The sequence below is a fragment of the Mustela nivalis genome, assembly GCF_964662115.1.
Source record: "Mustela nivalis genome assembly, chromosome: 19".
Taxonomy (NCBI): Eukaryota; Metazoa; Chordata; class Mammalia; order Carnivora; family Mustelidae; genus Mustela; species Mustela nivalis.
The window spans coordinates 20889839-20916256 of NC_139038.1; the positions used below are offsets into that span (position 1 = coordinate 20889839).

The following is a 26418-nucleotide window of genomic DNA, read 5'->3' on the forward strand; positions in this document are numbered from 1 at the left end:
GAGTCATTGCCCCTGGCTTTTTGCAACAGCTCTTGGTGATGGAGTCACTGTGCCCTGTAAACACTCCCCTGTTCCTTCCTTTTCCCCAAAATGCCACCCACACAATGCCAAGGTGTAGTGTAAAGTCTTACAGGTTGGAGGCTGTCTGTGAATGGTTGTTGAATGAATGAGTGAACACAAGAAGGAGGTCCTGACATCAAAGATATTTTTGACTATGACATACCAGGCAGAGGCCATTATCTATCTATCTACCTATTTATTTAATTTATTTATACATTTCTCCATTTATTTATTTTTTTTTTGCAGATGACTCTGTTTCATGGGTCAGTGCAGAAAACTTATGGATTTTGGGCAGATACATGGTTCACCTATCGTTTGAAGAAATTGCAAAAATCAGTCCTGTAGAAGTAAGTGGGAAACGTACATTTCCCCGCCCCCATCTGCACGCCATCCTGCGAAGGGTGTGCTCTAAACCGCTCGTGTTCAGCTAGCCAGTCAAGGTGCTCTGGAAAATTGGATACCCACCTCAGCCAGTATATCTAGAATCTCTGAAGAGAACTCTCGGGATGAGGTCTCAAGCGGCCCGTCATCAGATTGTGTTTAGGGTAGACGAGCCAAGAAAAGAACGGGAATTGTAGACAACCAAGATAGCTCTAAGGTGACAAACATGGCATAAAGAAAATGTTGGCTGTGAACCAAGAATCATTTTAGGGTATTTTTGTATTCAAGAAAGGCCAAGGATTACTAGAGACTTCTATTTATAACTACGTCTATATCGCCATTTCAGCATGAGCACTGGTTGGGTTTTAACCATAGCGTCTACTGGTTGGGTTTTAACAATAGAGTCTACAGTTGAGAAATGTACACATTCTAAGGTTCCTTTCACTCACTGGTCAGCCTGTCTCTGTCCTCCTGATGTTGACCCCGTGACACCAGAGTTCCTTGAACATCACGATACTGGAATGCGGCCTCCAAAGATGCTTCCCACAGGGAGGCGTTCATAAAGACTTTGGGGCTTGCGTTCAGTTTTTATCATGTGTGCCTTGACTTTTTTCTGGCCAGTGAGAGAAGTGTTTATATCACAAGACTGGCTTGCTCAAGGGCAAGTTGATCCAACAGTGTCTTCTTATTGTGAAACCGGATGCAGAACCAGGTTCTTCTTTTTCTTTTTTAAACATTTTATTTATTTATTTATTGAGGACAGAGAGAGAGAGAGAGAGAGAGAGAGCGCAGGCACAAGCGGAGGGGGAGGGGCAGAGAGAGAAGCAGGCTCGCATCTGAGCAGGGACCCCAATGCAGGACTCGATCCCAGGACCCTGGGATCATGACCCGAGACAAAGGCAGACACTTAACCCACTGAGCTGCGCAGCCCCCCCCCCCACCAGGTTCTTCTTTTTAAGAAAAATTTTTAGAACTTTTAATTGAAGTACAGTTGACTTATCTAGGTTCCTCTTTTTAACCTAGGAGGCTGAGACTATTTCAAACATCTTTCAATTTTATAATCCTCAGTTATAAAGTGGATTAAACCTCAGTTTCACTCTCCCAATATTGAGTGAACTTCTGGAAGTTAGATGGAGATTAAATTGTTAGGAAGCTGGACACCTGCGGAGGAGTTTCTAAGGTCAGGAGGTCACTTGAAGCTTTTCTTCATCTTCTAAAAGTGTAGACAAGGGAAGTAAAGCCACAGGATACCAACACTAAGAGGGAATTTTATGTGGACAGAGTAGAATCCACAAGAGAGAGACAACTTTATGAGCACAGAATAACAGTGCATAGAAGGATAGGAGACTTCGGCTTGACATCCTTGGACACTAGGCAGAAAATGAACAAGAGGAGAAAGAACCTGAATGGTATATTTAATACAGTTGAATCTATATATCTCCATCTTTCTCTATCTTTGTATCTTACCAAGGGAGCACACACTCTTTTTCATCACCCAACGCCCATTTGTAAACTCATTCATCTATTAAAAAAACCCCTGATGCCCCAAAGTGCAACATTTGGGGACTGCCGTCTCTGACCTCTACATAACAAATCTACAAAGAAATGTACAAACAGTAGCTTTCAAAGAGTTCAATGGCTCAGATACTAAAATAGAACATTTTCCTAAGTGTTGGGTTAAGGAGGAAGCCAAAACAGTTATTACAGAGTGCTGAGAAATCAGCGACAACTGGGTATTTACCCTAAAGATACACACATAGTGATCCGAACGGGCATATGCACCTGAATGTTTATAGCAGCGATGTCCGTAATAGCCAAACTATGGAAAGAACCTAGATGTCCATCAACAGATGAATGGATAAGGAAGATGTGGTATATATATATATATACATACAATGGAATACTATGCAGCCATCAAAAGAAATGAAGTCCTGCCATTAGTGATGACGTGGATGGAACTAGAGGGTATCATGCTTAGCGAAATAAGTCAATCGGAGAAAGACAACTATCATATGATCTCCCTGATATGAGGAAGTGGTGATGCAACGTGGGGGATTTGGGGGTAGGAGAAGAATAAATGAAACAAGATGGGAATGGGAGGGAGACAAACCATAAGAGACTCTTAATCTCACAAAACAAACTGAGGGTTGCCGGGGGGAGGGGATAGGGAGAGGGTGGTGTGGTTATGGACATTGGGGAGGGTATGTGCTATGGTGAGTGCCATTAAGTGTGTAAACCTGGCAATTCACAGACCTGTACTACTGGGGCTAATAATACATTATATGTTTATAAAAATTTTTTAAAAAAAGAATTAAAAAAAAAGAAATCAGTGACCAGGGGAATGAGTTTCTGAGATGGGGCACAGCGTGGACCACTGCGGGGGTGCTTCCTGGGGCCAAGTCAGCCCTCCCCAACAGGCTTCCTGTTCTTGTCCACCAGATTGGGCTGTTCATCAGCTATGACAATGCCACCAAGCAGCTGGACACGGTTTATGACATCACGCCCGAACTGGCCCAGGCGTTTCTGGAGAGGATCAGCTCCTCCAGCTTTGACATGAGGAACACCTCCACCATCCACAGGCAAGGGGCAAGGGCTCTGGGTCCTCTGAGTTGTTTCCCCAAATGTGATGGAAGCACCAGCTTCCTCTGAGCATCAGAGGGCCCTGGGAGGGAAGGGAGGCTGCTGGCCCGTCTCTTTAAATACCCCCATGTCTCTGTGCCCGTGAGGCGAGGTATTTCCCCCCAAAAAACACCCTTCGGTGGGGTGGAACAAATTCTTTCTGAACCTCTCCTGTGCCAGGCATTTGAGGCAACCAGCTCTGAGCACGGAAAGAGAAGAACTTAAATACTCGGTGCTCAATCCATTCCAAGGTCAATGTGTAGCTTCCATTAGGGTGGGTCGAGCCTTTGGGTGCCCCTATTTGTGAACCTCTTGCTCTCCAGATTCTCAGGGGGAGGACCACAGAGGACGTCAGCTCTGGAATTTAGTGTGTGTACCATGATCCTCCAGGAATGACTTCCTGCAGGGCAGGGCGGGGGAGCTGTGGGCTTGATAACCCCAGAAAGGGTTTGGATGTTAGTGGGGAGGGATCCAGCATTGTCTCACCATCTCTCTGTCTCTCAAGGCCACGTGTCACCCTGTTACCTTCAGTTTCATCAAAGAGTCACTTGTAGAGAATGTTCTTCTATGAAACTATCAAACTTTCTTCCCCCCACCCCTAGTAATCTTTACCCATAAGCATGGGTCCCCTTTTTCTATGGTCATACAAAAATAGCTTGGTGGTTAAGAACACAGGACCTGAGGCCAGACTTCCCGGGTATAATCCCGGCTCTGCCACTTACAAGTTGTGTGATTTTTGGCTGCGTCAGTTCACCTCTCTGTGCCTCCGTTTCCCCATCTGTCAAATCGGAGATAATAATCTGCCTGCCTCACTCAGGTCCTTGTAAGGATTGTGCACGCCTGCCACATAGTAAGTGCTCAAGAAATGTTAGTTATTCTTTTTTTTTTTTTTTTTTTAAAGATTTTATTTATTTATTTGACAGAGAGAAACTACAAGTACACTGAGAGGCAGGCAGAGAGAGAGAGAAGGAAGCAGGCTCCCTGCTGAGCAGAGAGCCCGATGCGGGACTCGATCCCAGGAACCTGAGATCATGACCTGAGCCAAAGGCAGCAGCTCAACCCACTGAGCCACCCAGGCACCCCGAAATGTTAGTTATTCTTAACATGGTTATAAATATTCAGTCTTCATGTGCTCTGCGTCTTTTCTCATCTGACACATTTTCAGATCCTTCTGCTGACCTGATTGCTCTCCCGTGGACATGTCTGAGCATGTCAGTATCTTTCTGAGAGGGTCGATCCAGGTGGAGCATGGTCAACATGGTCAACCAGGTGGTCCACTCATGCAAAATTGGATAGATTTCATACGGACTCTAAGAGCATCCATTAATGAAGGAGCATCTGGTGTCTACCAGCAAGTGTACTCATTAAACTCTCACGGTACTCCTGATTCCTCCGTTCATCATATTTATTGTGATGTGCTATGATGAACAAAGTCAACCTCCCTTTTACTAAAGGCCCAGAGAGACAGGGTCACCCTGTACAGTAGTACATAATGTGGACTGATCAACTATGCATGCAGCAGCTTTGCAGAGAAATTAAGTAGCTTATTGGATCAAACATCCTAGGCAGCTGGGCTTCAATCTTGTTGGCCTAAGCTATGCTCTTAACCACGAAGTACAGTGTTCCCAGCTAGACCAGGGTTCAGATCCCACCTCTGCTCTTACACTACCCCGCTTCCTGTCTTTTTTTTTCCTTTTGAGGTCATCATCATCTAGGGGTATAAGTTGTAAACGATGCTGGAAATAATCTGCCTCAGAGATTGCTCTGAGGGGAGCAAACCCTATATCTCCATGTGAAAAATGGGGACTTTCCTGTGGCTGACTCAGCATCCCACATTCCTTATGTCCCTGAGTGCCCTGGGAAGAGAGACGGTGTAGTTGGATGGGTCTAGATTTAAGTCCTGGCTCCACTCCTTGTCTTGGGCAACTAACTTAACTGCTCTGACTCTATTTGCCCTTCTGTGAAATGGGGCTAATCAGATCATCTGCCTCGTAGGGCTGCTGTGATGGGGTGATCCGGGCACAGGGCTCAGCATAATCCTGGCACACAGTAGCTGCTCTGACTGTGACTCTCGGTTCTGCGTGGGACAGGGCTGTGGTTGTGGCCCGCAGCTCTGAGCCCCCCGCCAGCACCCTTATCTTCCCACACAGGCTGGGGCTGCTGGTCTGTTTCTACGATGACCTGGATTTGCTGGACGCCGCCGTGGCCCAAGTCCTCCTGCACCAGATGATCAAATGTAGCCGCCTGAGGGGCTTCCAGGCTGGGGTTCAGAAGGTGCCATGGGGGTACAGGGCCCTGGGGAAGTGGCTGGAGAAATGGGGAGCAGAGTCTTGCCTGGCCTTTGAGGAAAAAACACATCAGCTGACTCAGGATCCAGGTCCAGCCACAGCAGATGGCATCCCGAGTCCTGGGATGAGCTTAAAATGGGAAGAAATGACATAAAGCAGTAGAAGGGAAAACCTGGGACAGATCAAAATTCAGAGTGGCCGCCTTGAACTCAGCTGTGCGTATGGATTGCTTGGGATCGTCAGTGTGGATTCTCATTCAGTGGGTCTGAGCAGAGCCCTGAGTGGAGATTGTACTTCTTTCTTTTAGTAAAGATTTTTGTTTGTTTGTTTTTAAATTATTTATCTATTTATTTATTTGACAGAGAGAGATTACAAGTAGGCAGAGAGGCAGTCAGAGAGAGGAGGAAGCAGGCTCCCTGCTGAGCAGAGAGCCCAATGCGGGGCTCGATCCCAGGACCCTGGGATCATGACCTGAGCTGAAGGCAGAGGCTTTAACCCACTGAGCCACCCAGGCGCCCCTTTTAGTAAAGATTTTATTTGTTTATTTGCGGGAGGGCACAAGCAGACAGAGGGGCCAAGAGAGAGGGAAGAGAAGCGTGCTCCCGCTGAGCAGGGAGCCTGATGCAGGGTTCGATCCCAGGACTCTGGGATCAGGACCTGAGCTGCAGGCAGACGCTTAAGCAACTGAGCTACCCAGGCGTCCCCAGGCCCTGCACTTCTAGCAAACGTCCAAGCCGTGCTGAAGCAGCTGCTCTGGTGACTGTGCCTGGAACTGAAGGAGATAACACAGGGCTCTCAGACCTGGGTCTGCCCTGGTAGCACCCTCCCAGCTCCGTCCTTGGGGGCTCTGTAGGTATTGGTCCGTGCTGTGGCCGGGGGAGGGTGTTTCAAAAGGTCCTCACGTGATTCCAGTGCAGCCAAGGTTGAGAGCGCTGATTACTGGGTATTTACGGAGTTCTTAGGCGGAAGTTCTGGCACAGACATTCTCGCTGTCCCTCTCCCGCCACCCCTCTCTCCTTCCTTCCCTTCAAGTGTCAGTTCTGCCTGGCTTCTCTTTTTTTTTTTTTTTTTAAAGATTTTATTTATTTATTTGACAGAGAGAAATCACAAGTAGATGGAGAGGCACGCAGAGAGAGAGAGGGAAGCAGGCTCCCTGCTGAGCAGAGAGCCCGATGCGGGACTTGATCCCAGGACCCTGAGATCATGACCTGAGCCAAAGGCAGCGGCTTAACCCACTGAACCACCCAGGCGCCCCTGCCTGGCTTCTCTTGTGTTTTTTAGCCCCCCCCCTTTTTTTAATTAAAAAGATGATATGAAAACAATATTAAAAGTTTGAGGCACCTGGCTGGCTCAGAGAGTAGAACATGCAACCCTTAATCTCAGGGCCATGAGTTCAAGTCCCAGGGTGGGAAAGTAGCCTACTTAAAGTTTAAAAAAAAAAAAAAAAAAAGAAAGAAAATTTTGATAATGCCAAGTAATTCCATAGTAGTTTTTCACACGCAACTATAAAATCCCCAGTCCCGTCTGACATTGAAAATAGTCATTATGATCCTGACCAGTGCATGTTTTTATTTTCAAGGGAAACAATCCCTCCGAAGCCAACTCAAACCAAACATCAAAAAATGAATGTGATTTTATTTATTTTTTTAAAGATTTTATTTATTTATTTGACAGAGAGAGATCAGAAGCAGGCAGAGAGGCAGGCAGAGAGAGAGAGAAGGAAGCAGGCTCCCGGCTGAGCAGAGAGCTCGATGCGGGGCTCAATCCCAGGACCCTGGGATCATGACCCGAGCCAAAGGCAGCGGCTTAACCCACTGAGCCACCCAGGCATCCCTGAATGTGATTTTAAAGCCACAGGCCTAAGCGGTGACCGCCCTGACCAAGAAAATCCAACACAATTAAGATATAAGATTAGCCTTTGGGATCACCTAGCTCAGTACTTCCCAGACCAGAGGGTACATGAGAATCACCTGGAGGGTTTGTTAAAATGCTGGTTGCCGGGCCTCCTGCTCAGGATCTCTGGTTCAGAAGGACCTGGGTAGAGCCTGAGAATCTGCATTTCTAACAAGCTTCCGGGTCATGGTGCTGGAATAGGACCACAGTGCTTTGTCAAGCCCTGCTCAAGAGCATGCCTTGGTCTTACAGATATGGGAGCTGAGCCGCTGGGAAGGAGAGCCGAGGAATTCGGACAACCAGGGGCTATGAACGCTTTCTTCCACTTCACTCTGCTGCCCCCCAGTGGCTATTTCAGTATGGCCTGGTACACTCGGTGCACACTTCTGATAGGAATATAGCCTTCCTGCAACTTCAGATGTTAAAACATGCACCGTTCTCATTTTTTGATACAGAGGTCATGTTACAAGCAGTGACTTTATCACCTTCTTTACTGTGGTTAGGAAACACACTTAACTAGAGAGGCATAGGATAATGAAATCATTATTAAGGCAATCCCAGAAGAGTGAAAATCTGTGTAAGACCTAAGTAAAAAATACAGAAAATTGTGTTTCTGTTCATAGTACAACCACGTGAAAGCGACATGCTGTAGTTTACTTTTTTTTTTTTTTAAAGATAAGTATTTAGGGTGCCTGGGTGGCTCAGTGGGTCAAGCCGCTGCCTTCGGCTCAGGTCATGATCTCAGGGTTCTGGGATCGAGTCCCGCATCGGGCTCTCTGCTCAGCAGGGAGCCTGCTTCCTCCTCTCTCTCTCTGCCTGCCTCTCTGCCTACTTGTGATCTCTGTCTGTCAAATAAATAAATAAATCTTAAAAAAAAATAAATGTAAGTATTTATTTGAGAGAGAAAGAGAATGAGCATGAGTGAGGGGTCGGGGCTGGGCGGGGGGAGAGGCAGAGGGAGAAGCAGATTCCCGCTGAGCAGGGTGCCTGAATGGGGCTGCGTCCCAGGACCTTGAGATCATGACCTGAACCAAAAGCAAGAGTCAACTTCTTAACAAACTGAGCCACCCAGGCACCCCAATCATGGTTATTTTTATGAAGTAGGAGTATCAGGAGCCTTTTACTTTCTTGTTACTGTTGAAAATTATTTTTACACGATTATATTATATATATATATTATCTGTATTATCTGTATATTTTTATACATAGTATATATTTTACATATATATATATATTATATAATTATGTAATGTTGGATGTTTTATGAAAGAAAACCAGCCATGTAAATGGATGCAGAGTTCAGGGTCACAGAAGGACAATAGATGCTATGAGAAGGTGGTCGACTTATATAGACAAAGTGGACACAATTTCCTTCTGCCATGTTTCAAGGTTGATTTAATAGCAAATTAATATTTAACTGAACTACAAAGTGAATTTGCAGCATATTAAGGTCAAGGCCAGAGGAGGTGGTGCTCTCACTGGGTGATGCTCTCCTGTGTTTTTTCACTCTCACTGGCCAGAGCTCAACTGGGCAAGGCGGGGCAGGGTGTGGTCACTACCCCAGGGCGTAGGCAGAGGGCGCCACTGTCCAGCTTGTTACCCACCCTCATGCCGGCTTGCTTCCCTTCTAGCTCAAAGCCGACCTCCTGGACATCGCCACGGAGAACCAGACCCTCAATGAGACTCTGGGCTCTTTGTCGGATGCGGTTGTGGGCTTGACCCCCACTCAGCTGGAATCCCTCTCCCCCGAGGCTGTGCATGGCGCCATCTCTACCCTCAACCAGGTCTCAGGCTGGGCCAAGAGCCAGGCCATCATCTTGTCTGCCAAATACCTGGCCCATGAGAAGGTCAGTTGGAGCTTTGAACTCTTTTTTTTTTAATGCTCTGAGGCCCAAGGGCCAGTGACACACAGCAAGGACAGCCTGTCAGTACGAAGATGGTGCCAGAGAGGACCCACTCTGCCGTTTACTAGCTGCGGGACCCTGGACAGTCGGCTTACCTTATTTTTGCCTCAGTTTCCCTATTTGTAGGATGGGGATAGTGATAGCACCTCTCCTTAGGATGGCTGCGAAGTTTCTGTGGGTCAGCCCACAGGAAGAGGTTGGAGCATGTGACCTGGAGTGTAAGCTCAGTGAATGGTAGCTCCTGTGTTTTTTCACAAAGCTTGGGACCCATCCCGGCATTTCCTTGCTTGTTGTTGAGCCTGAGAACGTATCCCTCACGCTGAGACGAGAGATATGCTATTTTAGTCATCTTGGGTGGCAAGGAAGGAGGTCTTGTTTGGAGGTGGCGTTTGTCCTGACGTTCCTGGGGAGGGAAATGAGTCATTTTTGCTGCGGAAATCATCTCTCTGCCCTGGGCTCAGTAGAAGGGGCTCCAGAGCCCTGAGTCTCTAAACATTTTGGATGTCCTGCTCTTTCTGTCCATAGCCATGTCCTGGGTGCAGGCTAGTTCATGAGGACTGGACTAGAGACCGATTCTAAAATGACAATAATAACAGATACTCATTAAGTGTTGCTTGTGTCCCAGGTTCGGGTCTGAGTGAGTTAATTGTTCAATGTTCTCCACAACCGTTTGAGGTTAGTAGTGTGTTATAACCTTCATTTTCCATGTCATTCACAAGCGGCACAGATTGTATAAGGGAATTGCCAGGGTCCCCTAAAAGGGCCACAGCTGGGATTGAACCCAGGATGTCTGGCTTCAGAGTCTGCAGAGTCAGAGTCTGCTTGCTTAAGTCCCATGCTAACTGCCTTTCTGACTCAAGGCCACAGCTAGCCCTTTCCTCTTGTCCTTTGTAGGGGACAATTTAGTTCGAAGGCTTGGCAGCCCTTCTCTGTTTTGACTGGGGCCCCGTGAGTTTACTTGCACAGTTCAACGGGCACTTGATTTCAGGGAGCTGAAGGAGCCTCTCTTGCTCCTCCCAGCCCTGGACAAAATAGCTTGTCTCTTTCCTAGTGTCCATATTTTCCTGCAGAGAGGTGAGGCTGTCGTTATGAAGAAGCCAAGAGCTCGAACGCTCGTGCCTTCCTTGAGGACGGTAGAGACTGTCCATTCTACAGAGCACAACACCAAACCATTCTACTGGCTTTTTGCCGAGCTAAGGAATGAATGGCCCTGATTATATGGAAAACCATCTGGCGTCTTTACTCTAAAGGAAGGAGACAAAACAAGTAGAGTTTCTGAAGGGGCAGACACCCACCGTCTTATTTGTCGTAAAATATCAGACCCATATCCTGAAACATTTTTTTCAACTCAAAGCTTCTCCATGGAGATGGATGAGCGTGGGGCTTTGCTATGTCACGAGACATCATGAGAACAGTGAGCTGCCTGGGGGTCATGGATGAGGGGGTGAGGCTGGGCAAACTGAGAGCCCCACAACCTACGTCAGGGGGCAGCTGCTGGTCAGTTCTTGCCAACTGTTGCCAATGTGGGCCTGGTATTGCCTGGTGTTCAGATTTTTTTAAAACCTGGATTTTGTTGGAAATTTCCCCAATTTTTAAATGTAGTCAGCTCGTCAAAGTTCAACACACACACAAAAGCCCGTTGCCTGGCCAGCTGTGGTACGTGGTCATGACTTTCTGATATTTGCACTGTGGCCTCAGACAGCATAGGACGCCCCAGGCAGGGCACTTGCCTCATGTGTCGTGTCTTGATAGTGACTCTCTTTCCTGAGGGAAGGAAGGAAGATCTGGGAAGGCAGCGTGTGTCTTGCTCCCCGTGGCGCCCCTGGCTCCCATCCCGATCCCCGGCACGCTGTGCAGAGTCTCCCAGGTGAGAAACCAGAGCAGAACCTCATGGTGCTTGCGGCCGGTCTTCCCAGGTGCCGTCTTTCTACAACGTCAGCCAGATGGGAGTGCTGCTGGCTGGGCTGGGCACCCAGACCTTCCACGCCATGGATCGCAGGGACCTCTTGCAGGTCCTGAGAAGCGCTGTCTCCTTGCACGTGTCCGACTTGTCGCCTGCCCAGAAGCAAGGTGTCCTCAGCAAGGTGAGGGAAGACATGTAGTTCTCAGCCATGTGGTTCGCATGTGGTGTTGGGGTTTTGGGCTGTAAAATTGGGCCATTGACTCAGGGCTGGGGGTAGCCCAGCCTTTGGTGAGGGTGCCTCGTGAACCTCCCCTCATGGGGCCACATTCCTTCCTTTCCAGGAAGAGACCCTTGGCTCCTGCTACATCTTTCCTTCCTTCCTTCTTTCTTCCTTTCTTCCTCCCTCCCCCTCTCCCTTTTTTCTTTCCTCCCTAGATTTACGTATTTATTTTAGAGAGAAAACATGAGTGGGAGAGGCAGAGGGAAAGCGGGAGAGAATCTCAAACAGACTCTGAGCTGAGCCTGATGCAGGCCTTGAGATCATGACCCTGAACCAAGAGTCGGACACCTACCCAACTGCACCACCCAGGCACCCCAAGGGTCATGCTATATTTCTTCCCAGACCCCAGTGCTTTCCTTAGCCAGTTGACTCTGGAAGACTTCTTCTCTTCTCTCTCTCTCTTTTTTAAGATTTTATTTATTTATTTGTCAGAGGGAAAGAGGAAGGGAGAAGGCAAGCAGGGAAAGCCGTCAGCAGAGGGAGAAGCAGACTCCTGGCCGAGCAGGGAGCCTGATCCCAGGACCCTGGGATCATGACCTGAGCTGAAGGCAGAGGCATAACGGACTGAGCCACCCAGGCGTCTCTGGAAGACTTTTCTTAAATTAGGTTTCTTGATATGATAATGTTTTGAAAGTTTGCTTTTCAAATCTCAAAATGAACCCTGAGGTTTGCAGAGTGCTTCTGAAAGCCCCTTCCTGATCTGAAGTCACACCTATGTTCTCCTTTCTCACTTGGCGGTGGGTCTTTGGGCATCCTGTTCTCTTGGACCTGCTGCGACCAGTTGCAAAATCTGTTAAGAAACCAAACCCAAGAAGTTTGGCTTAAAATACTAACAGCTTGCAGATAGCAATAGCACGGCTGGTTAAAACAAAGAGTGTGGGTTCTGGAATAAGACAGACTTATGCTTGAGTCTTACTTGTCAGCTTACAACCAGTTGCTTATTAAGCCTCAGTTTTCTCACCTGCAAAATGGGGTAAGGATAGTCCCCCACCTCCTAGGGTTGCTGAGTGGAGATGGTGCATTTCATGGGGTCTGAGACCACTGACACAGGGTGTGCCCCCCCAAGCTCAGCACACTTTCTACGAGGTGATTATTTTGCTCATCCTCATTCTTGGCAGATGATCGAAACAGGAGATGCTGCCTCGAACATTGTGGAAATACAAGGGGCTTTCTTTAAGGAAGTATCTCTTTTCGATTTACGGAGGGAAGCCGGATTTAACACCACAGTCCTAAAGGAAAAGGAGCTTCGAAGGAGCCAGGTATGACCACTGAGGATTCTGATACCAATTCGGATGTGTGAATGCTGGGGGGAGTGGGTTCCCCACACCAACAAGGAATTCTCCGACATCAGTTGGGTGTCCTGTGATTCAACTCAGTTCTGACTCCGTCTGCCTGGTGATGGCATCAGATCCCACAGGGTAAGGGTTCAGCCCTACCATCCTACACCCGCTACCCCTCAACGTCCGATCCCAGGCACAAGTCCTTGTCATCATCCCCCATGCTTCTGACCTACCAGCTGTAGATGGAAGGTTCCAGTGACTGCGCTGCTCTCACTTTGGTTTGATTAACTTGATGGAGTGGCTCACAGAACTCAGAGAAACCTTTCCCTTACTAGATCAGCGTTTTATTGTAAAAGGATGTAACTCGGGAACAGCCAGAGGGAAGAGATACACGGGGCAAGGTTTGGGGAATGGGCCTAGAGCCAACCCCTCCTCGCCGGCTTGAAGCTCTCAGAACTGGGTGCTTTGGTTTTTTTTGTTTTTGTTTTTAAACATTTTATTTATTTGTTTGACAGAGAGAGATCACAAGTAGGCAGAGAGGCAGGCAGAGAGAGAGGGAGGAAGCAGGTTCCCTGCTGAGCAGAGAGCCTGATGTGGGGTTCGATCCCAGGACCCTGGGATCATGACCTGAGCTGAAGGCAGAGGCTTTAACCCACTGAGCCACCCAGGTGCCCCTGCTTTGGGGTTTTTATGGATGCTTCATCACTCACGCATGCTTGAGGAAGTCCTTGGCGGTTGGTGACTGATTCAGTCTCCAGCCTGTCTCCCCTCCCGGAAAGTTCCAACCCTCCAGTCCTGTGATTGGTTCTGCCAGCCACCATCCGTCCACCACCAGGTGATTTCAAAAAGTCATCATTAACATGAGAAAAGAGGCCTTGCTGGCTCTCCTCACTTAGGAAATTCCCAGGGTTTTAGGGGCTGGTGCCAGGAAAGGGGATAAGACCAAATACAGATTTCTTCTTAGAAATCACAATGTCACAACCACAGTGCCCAGATGGCTCCTGGATTTCTGACTGCCTGCCTTGTGGGAAAGTTCTGTTTTAAGGTTAATTGGGTAAAAAGAAATTTATTTTTGTGTGATTACACTCAGGGGACGGAACAGTGTAGTGCTGAAGTCGGACGAGACCTGAGCCTGAATCTGGGTACTGCCATTTATTAACTCTGGGGGAGCTACTTCTTGCTCAGCCTCAGTTTTCTCAGTGTGAAATGGGCATAGTTTCTTTCTCTCTCTCTTTCTTTCTTTCTTTATTTATTTACCTGACAGTGATAGAGGGAACACAAGAAGTGGGGAGCAGGAGAAGGAGAAGAAGGTCTCCACTGAGCAGGAAGCCCGAAGCGGGGCTCGATCCCAGGACCTCGGGATCATGACCCAAGCCGAAGGCAGACCCCCAATGACTGAGCCACCTAGGCACCCTTTTCTTTCTTTTTTTTTTTTTTAAATGATTTATTTATTTTAGAGAGAGAGCGCGAGCCTGTAGGCACCTGCTGGGAGATGGGGTCCGGTGGGGATGGGCAGAGGGAGAGGGAGAGAGAGAATCTTCGTGATGGCAAGACTGGGGTGGGAGAGGTCCCCGAACCCAGTCCTGCTCCTGAGGAAGAGTCTGGGGCCACACACAGAGCTTCGGGAACTTACCTCCCTGGCTGTTGCTTTCTCCTGGGCCTGGCTGCCACGCCACAGATGCCTCGGTCTCATGCTGGCTCATAATTTATTCTGTTTGGGGAATTATGCTCAAAGTTTCAGAGTCCATAAAATAGATGGATGTCATACGTGATCGCATCTGCAAGTTAGGTGTTCTGTAAAATTACGTTTCTTAAAACAAATGGCTCCCCTGCCTACCAGGTATTGTTCTTGTCGAGGGCCCGTCTGGCAGGGCCGGAGGGGAGCGTGTGCCGCAAGCAGGAGTTAGTTTATCCACGGTACTTTCTAGCCCCTCCTGGTCTAGTCCGCCCTCCCTCCTGCTTTTGCTTCCCGGACCCTGGCTGGGGGGCGCGGACCCAGGAGCTGTCCAGCCCCTTCACGGCCGATCCGCTGTGGACACACGGACACAGCACCCTCGCAGAGCATTGGAAATAAACCTGCAGCCCCGCAGCCCGACGGCTTTGCTCCTCAACCGTGTTCTAGAGTCGGGGTCCTCCAGGTGGGGGGACCTGCCGTCGCCGGTTCAGATCCCAGCCCTACCACCTAGCAACTGTATGGGCCTGGGTCAATAACCTAGCCTGTTCGCCTTCCCTGTCCCCGTCTGTAGAATGGGATCATCGTGTGCCTTCCCCACAAGGCCTCACGGTGCGTGAGTGAGGCTCCTTCCACGCGGCAACCCTTCTTTTCTCTCAGGCCTTGTTCCTGTATGAGCTTCTGTCGACGTCGACCAGAAGGCCCGAGGAGCTCCTGAGGTAGGCTCCTGACGTACTCAGCCTGGGGGCTGATGAGCCCTTTGGAGGCTTATTCCCCGGGAAGGAGAGTTGGGCCGCCCATTACCGAGCCTCTGCCCCAGCAGACCTGCCTCCTCTTGCCCCTTCTTCCCTCCCCCTCCCCCCTCCCCACGCACTTCTTTTCCTTGCTTCCTTGCTCTGTTTTCTAGCACGGGGCAGCTCATCAAAGGCGTGACGTGCTCCCACATAGATGCCATGAGTGCGGACTCCTTTCTGGCCCATTTCCACTATTTTGAGAACAACCTCTCCCTGCTCTCACCGTATCAGGTACCATTACAGCACGTTTCGAATTTCTGAGTCTCGTCCCTGCCCTAGTCCTTGGCCCGGACTGACTGGGCGGGGGCGGCGGGGGGGGGGGGTGTTGCTTAAGCTATTTGTGCCAGGATTATTCCCATGCAAGTGCTGATGGGGGGCCAAATATGGAACCGGGTTTGCTCCAGTTTTCTTTACTTTTCTTTTCTTTTTAAAGATTTTATTTATTTATTTGGCAGACAGAGATCACAGTCAGGCAGAGGGGCTGGCAGAGAGAGAGGAGGAAGCAGGCTTCCCACTGAGCAGAGAGCCCGATGCGGGGCTTGATCCCAGGACCCTGGGATCATGACCTGAGCTGAAGGCAGAGGCTTTAACCCACTGAGCCACCCAGGCGCCCCCAGTTTTCTTTTTTAAAAACTCCAGATACCCCTGTCTCTGCATCCAGAGTTTCACCAGGTTGGTTATTCTAAATTCAGATCTGGACCTAAAAATACAGTGGTTGGGTATACCACCAGTTGGCATGTTCGTAATTAGGTCCCTAGACTGAAGGTCATTCCCTCCTCCCTGTCCTTCCCAGAGGTAGCCGGGAATGGAAACACTACTTTAATAAGAGTATCTTCTTCTTCATTTAATCCTTTGTTTTCCAAACGGGTAGGGAGACTCTTTATCCCTTTGGGGAGACCAGAGGCAGAAACAGACTTTTCCCCGGATTGAAGCAAGTAAAACCAGGCTTTGGGAACAGCATTTGGACTTGGGGGTCTAAGCTTTTGACGGGACAGGGTCCTGAGAGGGTGAGCAGGCAGAGACACAAGGCATCTGCCCGACTCTGGCCTGGCCTGTTGTACATACGAATGCAAAGTTTCCAAGTAATGCATTCTCTCCCCGAGAGCCAGGAAATGAGCGTAAAGCTTGGTGTGTAATCCAAGGTGGTTAGAGGAATAGGGGAAATTTTCACAAAGCCTTGTCATTCCCTTGCATTCAGTCAGTGGTTCTCAGATTTGAGTGTCCGCGCTTCCTGGGATGCTGGAGTTGTTTGATGGGTATTAAATTTCCGTTGTGCTCGATGAATGAATTCTAGAAATCTCCCGTGCCACACGGTGCCGACCATGAACAATATGGTATGGTGGACTTCAGAATTTGCTAAGAGGGTGGATCCCATGTTAAGTGAAAAACAAAAACAAAAAGGATAAAAGGAAACTCTGGGAGATGTTGGATGTGTCTATTACCTTGACTGTGTGAGGGTGTCCCGGGCATTTGCACATGTCCAGACTCATCACAGTGTATGCATTAGAGGTGCACGTCTTTGCATATCGATATGCCTCAAGAAAGCTATTAAAAAACCCCACAGATAAAAAAAAAAAAAAAACCAACACAGATTGTGGAACCTCACTTGCAATTTCCGGGGTGAAGCCTGATAATGGACATTTCTAACAGCTTTCTGGTGAGAACTGTCGAACTGTGTGAAAAGTCTTGCCCAGGCAGGAGGAAAGCAAATTATTTCGGTGACCTAGACCCTGGCATGGCAGTCTCCTTTACGCTCATCGAACTGACCCAGTGGCTGGAGGTCAGACCCACTTTGAGGAAGACGACTGCCATGTTCAAGGAGGAAGAATTGTTCCAGCAAAGCCCCTTTCCTAGAGTCTTTCAATTCTCAGGCCCTTCAAATACCAGTTAATTAGAAAATTTGCTTTTGTTGTTTACACTTTTATTGAAAACACATAATTATTATTGACGAATAAAACAATATTTATTTATTTATTTATTTATTTTTTAGAAGATTTTATTTATTTATTTGACAGAGAGGAATTACAAGTACACTGAGAGGCAGGCAGAGAGAGAGAGAAGGAAGCAGGCCCCCTGCTGAGCAGAGAGCCCGATGCGGGACTCGATCTCAGGACCCTGAGATCATGACCTGAGCCGAAGGCAGCGGCTTAACCCACTGAGCCACCCAGGCGCCCCCGAATAAAACAATATTTAGAAAGTAAAATATCCCCCCAGTTTCCCTTGGAGCAGTGATTCTTGGAGGACTGTTTGGCCATATCTGGAGACACTTTTGGTTGTCATGCCTAGGGGAGAAGCGTGTAGTGAGTAGAAACTAGGGATGCTGCTCACTTCCTACAATGCAGAGAAAAGCCCCACAGCAAAGGGTTGTCTGAACCCAACATCTTAAAGGTGCTAAGATTTGAGAATCCCTCTTTTTTTTTTTTTAATTTTGTTTATTTGAGAGAGAGAAAGAGAGAGGGAATGCTCTAGCAGTGGGGAGGCAGAGAGGGACAAGAAAACTCCCCATTGAGCAGGGAGCCCAAGAAGGGGCTCGATCTCTGGACCCAGAGATCATGACCAGAGCCAAAAGCAGCTATTTAACCGACTGGGCCACCAAGTACCCTGAGAGTACCTCTTAAGGTAACCATGGGGAGAAGTTTGCTAGCGACTTTGAGAGGTTTTTTTTGCATATATAAAACGTATTTACACGTAATTTAAAAAACACAAATGACTTCATACTATACACATTGTTCTGTTTAATTTTCTATCACAGGCATGTGTGTGTGTTTGTGTGTGTGTATCTAAAATAGGTCATGGGGCGCCTGGGTGGCTCAGTGGGTTAAGCCTCTGCCTTCGGCTCGGGTCGTGATCCCGGGATCCTGGGATCAAGCCCTTCATCGGACTCTCTGCTCGGCAGGGAGCCTGCTTCTCCTCTCTCTCTCTGCCTACTTGTGGTCAAATAAAAATAAAATATAAAATAAAATAGGTCATGGCCATCATTCCATGTTGACAGATATAAATCTACCTTTTTTTTTAAAGATTATTTATTTATTTATTTGACAGACAGAGATCACAAGCAGGCAGAGAGGCAGGCAGAGAGAGAGAGGAGGAAGCAGGCTCCCCGCTGAGCAGAGAGCCCTATGCGGGCTTCGATCCCAGGACCCTGGGATCATGACCTGAGCCGAAGGCAGAGGCTTTAACCCACTGAGTCACCCAGGCGCCCATAAATCTACCTTTTGAAACAAAACAGTTACATAGCACTCGGTTGTATGGATATACCATAACTGACCTCACCAATCTCAAACGAAGGGACAGTGAACTTATATCTCTGCAAAAGATAAACAGAGGTATATTAAAAAATTTTAAGAGTTTTTCTGAGCAAAAATCAAGTGGTTTGGAGTGCTCTGGCAGAGGGAAAAGAATATTATATAGAGAAAGTGCAGATGCAGAGAAAGAAATTATTTGGCGATAGCTTAAAGCCTCATTGGTTCTTGATGATTGGTTGTTGTCGGTATTTTGATATCATAACCTTGAGGTGCTTATGGACTTGGGTTTTGGTGTGCTCACATAGGGCACCATGTCATTAGGGCCACTTTGGTCTGATGGCCTCCTTGTTTAATTAATTTAACATCACACTTTCTTGCAGTAATAAGCAAAACAAGGTGAGCATTCTCAGACTTAAATTTTTGTGCTCACCTTGTGATCATCTCAGTGTCCGCATCCCTAAGCTGGGCACAGTAGTGGTACCTCTACCATAGGGTGTTCTATTAAATAATAAGTAAACATATATAGGGCCCTTAGAACAGTGCCTGGTCCAGAGAAAGCACAGTCTGTGTTTGCTCTTACAATCATGGGACTAAATTCCTAGAACTGCTTTAATCTTCCAGGTGAATTGTTTGGCGTGGAAATACTGGGAGGTCTCCAGGTCCTCTATGCCACCTTTCCTCCTGGCTGTGCTCCCGTAAGTGAACATTGGCTCCCCTCTCTGGCCCAACAATGAGATCGGGGAGAGTCATCCAAGCCTTCTCACCCCCCGGGGTTTTTGTGAGGAGCCAGAGACAGAGTGCCTTCCAGAATTAAGCCCTTGTGAACCAGGATTTAAATTCTGAGCCCCATGTAGGTATTTCAGACAGAATCTCTTGCTTTTTACCCCTCCTGTTATTTAAAAACCAAAGCCAAAGCAATCCAAGCCTGAGTGAGTGCTGGTGAAGCAGGTCCCATCTGGGCTGACCTCACAGCTGTGCCCAGGCTCAGGGTGATTAGGGCTGATGTGAGTCGTGTGGATTTCTCCTGGCATAGGTGGGCTTCTAGGCGTGGGAGGGGGAGCCCTGCTTTTCAAGCACAGTCTGGATATTCTCTTTGTCTTTATTTCCCTCTTCCTTCTCTTGCTGTTAATTGTCTTCATTTATTAAAAAAATATTCACCAAATGAGTACTCTATACTAGTTCTCAAAGATAATTTACTTTTCCCCTCTAAGAGCTTATAGTCTCTGGGAGGGGGAATATACAAATACAAAACCAATTACAATGCCATGTTGGTATTTGGTTGAAGGTGATAGAGCCTTAACTAACTGGCTTAGGCAAGAAAAGGCAATTTTGGTTCAGGTAACTGGAAAGTCCTGGGATAGATTTCAGGCATGCAGGCATGGCTTGATCCAGGGGCTCAGTGGTCAGCCATGTGTCTTTTTGGCCCCGCTTTCCTTTGTAGGCTTCTGTGCCAGGCAACTTCTTTCTCTGTGGTACTCTCTGGCAGATTCAAGGTCCTATCTTCCTGGTTAAGACTTTTTCTTCCCATCCTTCTCAGTGTGTTGTGGGTTTGACTGGGGTCACGGAGTATGGATAACTCTGACTGGCTTAGTTTGGTATTTTACCCCTGGAGCCAAGAATGAAGTGGGGGTCCACCTCAAACCACAAGACTTCAGTGAAGATGGTGATTCTCCAAGAAAGCCAGGTGCTCTTACCATGGGAAAGAGTGATGGGTACAGGGCACAGAAGGGGCACTATCTCTTTCAGACTGGAGAGTCAGAGGAGGCTAACCTGGAGCTCAGAGAATGAGCAGGGGGTTCAGAATTCAAGATGGACACCTCAGGCAGGGGCACAAGGGATGTTTGGTCCAGCAGTGAGTGGGCAAGGGAAGCGAAGCACTCTGGGGAGCGCATGGTGTGTGTCTGCAGAGTAGCCGGGAGACAGAATGCCAGAGAGGGACAGTCAAATCGGGAAGCGTTGTGCGACACCATAAGGTGTTTCATGTGTATTCCGGGCACAGATCCTGAGATTTATGTTTCAGAGAGATTGTTGCCTCTGTCCCATAGCAGACAGAATACAGGGGGCCTGGCCAGAAGGAGGGAGACATGGAAGCTTATTGCTAGAGCCTGGACCTTGGCATGGTGTTCTAAGACCTGTGTCTTAGAACAGGCTCCCGGTCATTCTCCATTGCAGAGCCCTTTTGTTTTCTTCCTTACTCTTATCACTGGCTGAAATGGCCTGTTTTAGTCACTGGTTTCTGTTGTCTTTAACCTACTAGAATGAAGCATCCCGAGAAGAGGGACCCACCCATCATGCAGTGTTTGTGGTTGTAGCTGGGGCCCAGTACCATGCCTGGCATGCAGTAGATATTTGCTGAACGAATGAAGAGATAACTAAGATAGCAGTACTATGAATGGAGGGGCAACAGTAGATTTAATATTAAGCTGGTAGCAATGACCGATTTGGGGAGAGAGGAAACGAGACACTTGGGATGGCGTAGAGGAGGAAAAACATGCAGAATTTGGTTTTGGAACAGTCTAGTGGTCGTGATGAGTAGGCCATGTGGGTCTAGAGCAGTCTTTCTCAATCTCTGTTTCATTCTTGCCTCCCTAAAGGGAACAATTTAATTTCTCCCGAATAAGAGAATTTACCAGGAATAAGATTTTGTTGAATAGGGTTGAGCTTTAGAGAGTCACAAATCATTGTAATAACTAAGATTTTTTTTTTTTTATTTGTTTCCTCTCTCTACCTGAACCAGTTTTTTCCCCCTCAGGGGGCCATATTGCCTCTCTTAAGAATACATGGTCAAAAGTTTTGGGGTAGGTGGTTCTGGACTGGAGATGCCAGAATCAGGTATCATTTCTCTTACTTTTTCCTGCTCTCTCCTTGTCTTTCTTTCTCCCTTTCTATTTTATTCTCTGTCTTCTTTATCTCTTACTTCTTTTTCTTTTTCTTTCTCTTCATCTCCCCTCAGCCAGTCCGTCAGTCAACATAGGTTTATGGAGACCCCATTCTCTGATCAGTGTTACTGCGGGGTAGAAGAGAGGCATGATGGGAAGTCTGTTTCTTGCCCATAGAGGAGGGGCATGGTGGGGGCATCTGTTTCCTCCCCCACAGAGGAGGGGCATGATGGGAAGTCCATTTCCCCACCCACTGAAGATTGGCAGGGTGGGCAGTCTGTTTTCCTGCCCACAGAAGAGGGTAGTGATGGGTAGGAGGCTTGCTCCCTCCTAGGAGGAGCCATAGCATCGCTGGGGAGAACAAACATTTAAAGAACAGCCCTTCTCCCCAGAGGGATAAGCTCTTGGGCATGTGAAGGCTGATTTCAGGGGCAAATGCAGAGCAGCCACTGTTTTCCTCCTGTCGTTCTTCCCGTCTCTTTCCAGGGCTCACTACCTGGCTTCTGTCCCGGCTTCCCAGTGTGTGCCCTTTCTCATCAGCCTGGGGAAGAGTCAGCTGGACTCCTTGGTTTTAGATTCCCACAAGAAGACTTCAGTCCTTGGGAAGGTACAGCAGTGCCTGGTAAGGAAACTCTTCCTGGGGGACACTCCTGGTGTCCCTTCTTCCCTGAGGGTCTGTGGCCATCCCAGGGAGCTGGCTGGGATCTCAAGCGTGGGGTGATGGCTCCAAGTCTGACTTGTGGGTCTCAAACCTGGCCCTGGGACCCTGGGTGGGATGATGTTGGTCATTGGTTCTGAGAACTGTCATCCTGGGCTTGAATGATGGGAGGCTGCTCCAGGGGACTCGAGAGATGATGGTACACAGAGTCTTTGATCTAGACTGATCAACACTGGCCTCTGACAGTGATTGGTTATGTGGCTTCTGGCAAGTCATTCCCTTCCCTGAGCCTCAGTCTTCTTATCCCTAAAATGGGTGCAAGAGTTATTGCGGGCATGAAATAGGTAACATATTGTTCAGTGCCAAGGCCCAAAGAACACACTGTCTGAGTGTGAATCCTACCTAGGCTTGCCACTGACTAGCAGTTACTTTATCTTTAAAGAGTGGGTGGTATTTGTACTTATCTCTTATAATTACTTTGAAGATGAAGATTAAGACCTGTAAGCTGTTAGGACACGGCCTGGCATGTATGAAACACTCAAATATTATCTACTTTTGTCATTTGGAGAAAGCGTTTTAGAGGGTTTTGAGTCCCATACAGATTTTGAGGTGCTGTTTTTATTCTTGCTGTAGTATCATGAGCATGGTTATTGAACTCAGAGCAATGACACCAATGATGACATCAGTCCTCATTTATGGAGGATTTACCACATGGCACACTCTACCCACACCAGCTCCCTGGTGGGACCTCCTAGCCTTCTGAGGCCTGCCTCCCTGGGGTAAAATCAGACCCTGTGCTGTCTTTTCTAGTCCATGGTAGGGGGGTGATTTAGGTCCTGGAAACACAAGGTTGGGGACCGGGATGTGTCATGGAGGGATCATGATCTTGAGTTTGCTGGATCTTCTCATCAGCTCCTCTTGTCGGTTTCAGAACAACTCCATTGCCGACGAGTATGCCGTAGACATTGTGGGGAAACTGCTCTGCCACTTGCCAGCTGCTGTCCTCCACCACGGGGTCTCCGCCCGAGCCTGGGCCACAGCCCTGCACGTGCTCAGAGACTGCCCAGAGCTCAGCCCCGAGCAGAAGGCTGCAGTGAGGCTCAGGCTCCTGGAACAAAGCGGGTGAGGAGGGGCTGGAGCCTGGCCTCCAGGGGTTGGGGGGCCAGAGGGCTGGCCAATGGTGTTTAACCCTGCTGCTCCTGCCTTCCAAACAGAGCGAGTCTCTAGCTAAGGACAAGGTTAGCCGCTTACATTTATTCTAGAAATGTGACCTTTCTTTTTTTGGGCCTCAGATGCCTTATAAAGTGAGAACAATAGTAGTGTCTCTGCAGACCTCACGTGGTTGTCACCAATACATCTTGGTATATATAAGGGCAGGAATTTTGAAAAGACGGCACTTTACAAATGCAAGGAGCTGGCATCTTTATTCTTATGAAATAATAACAACAACAACACTAATAATAATACAGTAATCAAAGTACTGTCAGCTCTGGGTCCGTGGGAGCTCTGGGGAGGGTGGGGGGGCAAGGAATGGGGGGGCAGACACAGAACTGTTCTTTCTCATGTAGAGTCTCTTGAAGTTGGGGCAGGTATTTGAGTGGGACCTAGCCACCAGTCAGTGGTTCAACAACAAACGTTTCTGGAGTAATTACTGTGTCCTAGGCACATGAGACGTGGACTCGGGAAGCCGACTCCTTGGGTTAAAATTTTGTGTGCATTCTCTTTTGTCTCCATGACCTGGGAAAAGCTCCTTCATCTTTTTGCACTTTAATTTCTACATCTGTGGAATGGGGACAGTAATGGAAGGACAGGCTGTGATGTAAGTGACAGAAATTCAACAATTCAAGCTAACAAAGAAGTGCGAATTTACTGAGATCAGAAACAGAACGTCATGGAAGACGCCAGTGTATATTTCAGGCCTGACCAGATCCGGAGGCTCAAGTGATGTTGTCGGGAGTATGTTCCTCCCAGCTCTGTGCTCCTTGGTGGGGCCTCTGTTCTCTCCACGTGGTAATGGGACTGGCTTCCAATATTCCCTTTCCTGCTGGAGACACCAGGAGAAAGAGGGCTTCTCTAGTCGTTCCAACAAAATTCCCAAGGATGACTTGGCATCCTGCCTGTGCTAGCCTGGGTCTCCTGCCCGTTCTCTAGGTCGGGGAAGTGGGACTGGTCCAGGTATGAAGTCGGTTTGTTCCTGCAAGAAAAGGATGCTGCGAGACAGGGACAAGAACACAGTGTTTCAGTTGACTGCTTATCCTCTCCTCCTAGACTCCCCCAGAACTGGACGGCTGAGACGGCAAAGGACTTGGGACCCTTTCTGATGCTTTTTTCAGAAGACGAATTAAGCTCTGTTGCCACAAAGGTACCTCTTGTGTTCCATCCTTGGAAGGTGGAAGGGATTTGAAGGGACAGAGAAAGTGTGGTCAGTTGACCACTGGGTTTACTGCCTGTTTGCTTTCCGGAACCTTCCTCCCTGCCTCAGAGGGCTCAGGTGTTTCCAGCTCTGCTCCAGGATGCCCAGGGGTTGGGAAAAGGGAGTAAGGCATTAGCAAAACCAACTCTGGGCTTTTCACACAGCCTTCGAGGCAGCTGAGCCCAGACTAGATGCTGTAGGCCAGCGACAACCCTGCTGTCCACAAGCTTCCCACATGCAGGCCATGTTTGCACGCCTACACACAACACTGCCATAAACACACGCACACCTGTGTCCAGCGTGTGCAGTCACATTTCATCCCAAACGAAATCCTTATGGAGCATTGCCTTTGGGCACACACTTTGTTTGGAGCAGCTCTCCAAAGGTTAGACAGCGTAGTGCTCAGGCTACCTGGAGCTGCTGCTTCTCACCATGAAGGTCTGAAACTCCCGAAGAGGGAGCTCCAAAGTGCAAGTACAGTTTTCTTTAAGGCCTCCGCCGCCGGGAGACACCATGCTACCATTTTCCATTGGCCAAAGCAAGTCACATGACCAAGCTCAGCCTGGGGGGGGGGGCGGAAGTAGTCTGCTTCCTGCGGAAGTGGAGGGCGGGAGGGAGTAAGGGGTTGCTGGATGACATTCAGGAGGACCGCAAGGCGCATGCCCACACTCTCATCCCTGTACGTGTGTACGCAAGGTGTACGTTGGCCTACGTACGTGCTCAGCGGAACCAGAATACACCGCAGGTCACCCACGTTCACCCCCGGCGTGCATTCCGGCGTCCAGGCATGGCCGCATCGTCTTCGGGGGTGTCCGGACGTACAGTCCTAGCAGCAGATGCTTCTATATCATATACTTATCTCATCTTCTGAAGATCGGTTTTTGAAATCAAAAAAGTTTAACCTCAGGTTTTATAGTTAAATCTCAGACACACAGTGCAGGGTTAAAAAAGGTTAAGTTGCAAAAGCTTATGTATGGTAGGATATGAAATAAATCTTAGATTTTTTTTCACCATGAAAATGCTATAATGGGGGGCGCCTGGGGGGCTCAGTGGGTGAAAACCTCCGCCTTCAGCTCAGGTCATGATCTCGGGGTCCTGGGATCGAGCCCCACGTCGGGCTCTCTGCTCAGCGGGGAGCCTGCTCCTCCCTCGGCCTGCTTCTCCACCTACTTGTGATCTCTGTCTGTCAAATAAATAAAATTATTTAAAAATACAGAATGGAAAATACCATTCACTCTGCTGTGCATTTTCATTTTTTTAAAAAAAGATTTTATTTATTTATTTATTTGACAGACAGAAATCACAAGTACGCAGAGAGGCAGGCAGGGAGGGGTGGGGGGAGGGAAGCAGGCTCCCCTCTGAGCAGAGAGCCCGATTCGGGGCTCCATCCCAGGGCCCTGAGATCATGACCTGAGCCAAAGGCAGAGACTTTAACCCACTGAGCCACCCAGGGACCCCAAGTTTAGTGAAAGTTTAAAAACAATGCCAGACCAAAACAGGGTAGGCTCCCCTGCATTTCTGATAGATCTTACCAGGTTGCTCCGGTAATTCTGCACCATTTAACCGTCTCACAGAAGAGCAAACATACGCATTTACTGCATTTTGCTCAGCATTAAACCTTATCGCTTCATCTTATTTTTAAGCGTTATCACTTTCTTTTATTTTTGGTAATCGGATGGGTGAAAAACAATAAGTACTCGAGCTATCGAACGTTTATTGGATTGCTAATGGGGTTAAGAATTATTTTGGATGATTCTTTATGGAGACCGAATTAGTTGGGCTCGGGGATAAATTTAAAGGAGAAGCTGCTATAGAAGAAACACAACCCCTGAGGGACCAAGTAGTATCACAGTGCAAATCTGTGTTTAATGTCCTTTAATTATTATGTGTTCCTCCTCCTGCCTCTTCTTTCCTGCACACAGTTTCCTGATATCCTTCAGCAGACAGCGTCCAAGACAGCCGGGACCTTGCCCCCGCAAGGATTCCTCCGGGCTGTCTTTGAATCTCTCCGGAACAGCAGGGAGAAGAGCCCCAGCTCGGCCCCCAGCCCCGGTGAGTGTTTCCGGGGTGTCTCAGCCGGAGCCAGGGCGGTGGTCTTTGGCTGAGACCCTGACATCCAGAGGGTTCCTTTGTCCAGGGGGCTGCATGC

At 48.3% G+C, this 26418-nt stretch overlaps 1 protein-coding gene across 4 annotated transcripts in view; it reads left to right on the forward strand.

Moving 5' to 3' along the window:
• Positions 1-26418, forward strand: part of OTOA (otoancorin) — a 69785-nt gene that overhangs the window by 22990 nt on the left and 20377 nt on the right. For all 4 annotated transcript variants that reach the window (XM_082714675.1, XM_082714673.1, XM_082714674.1 and 1 more), the window contains 13 exons: positions 307-407; positions 2881-3020; positions 5211-5334; positions 8873-9088; positions 11062-11229; positions 12447-12587; positions 14941-14999; positions 15188-15305; positions 18941-19014; positions 21685-21820; positions 22788-22978; positions 24125-24218; positions 26192-26321. In XM_082714675.1, the coding sequence (XP_082570801.1) occupies positions 307-407; positions 2881-3020; positions 5211-5334; positions 8873-9088; positions 11062-11229; positions 12447-12587; positions 14941-14999; positions 15188-15305; positions 18941-19014; positions 21685-21820; positions 22788-22978; positions 24125-24218; positions 26192-26321 (1692 nt within the window). The remainder of the gene's footprint in view (positions 1-306; positions 408-2880; positions 3021-5210; positions 5335-8872; positions 9089-11061; positions 11230-12446; positions 12588-14940; positions 15000-15187; positions 15306-18940; positions 19015-21684; positions 21821-22787; positions 22979-24124; positions 24219-26191; positions 26322-26418) is intronic.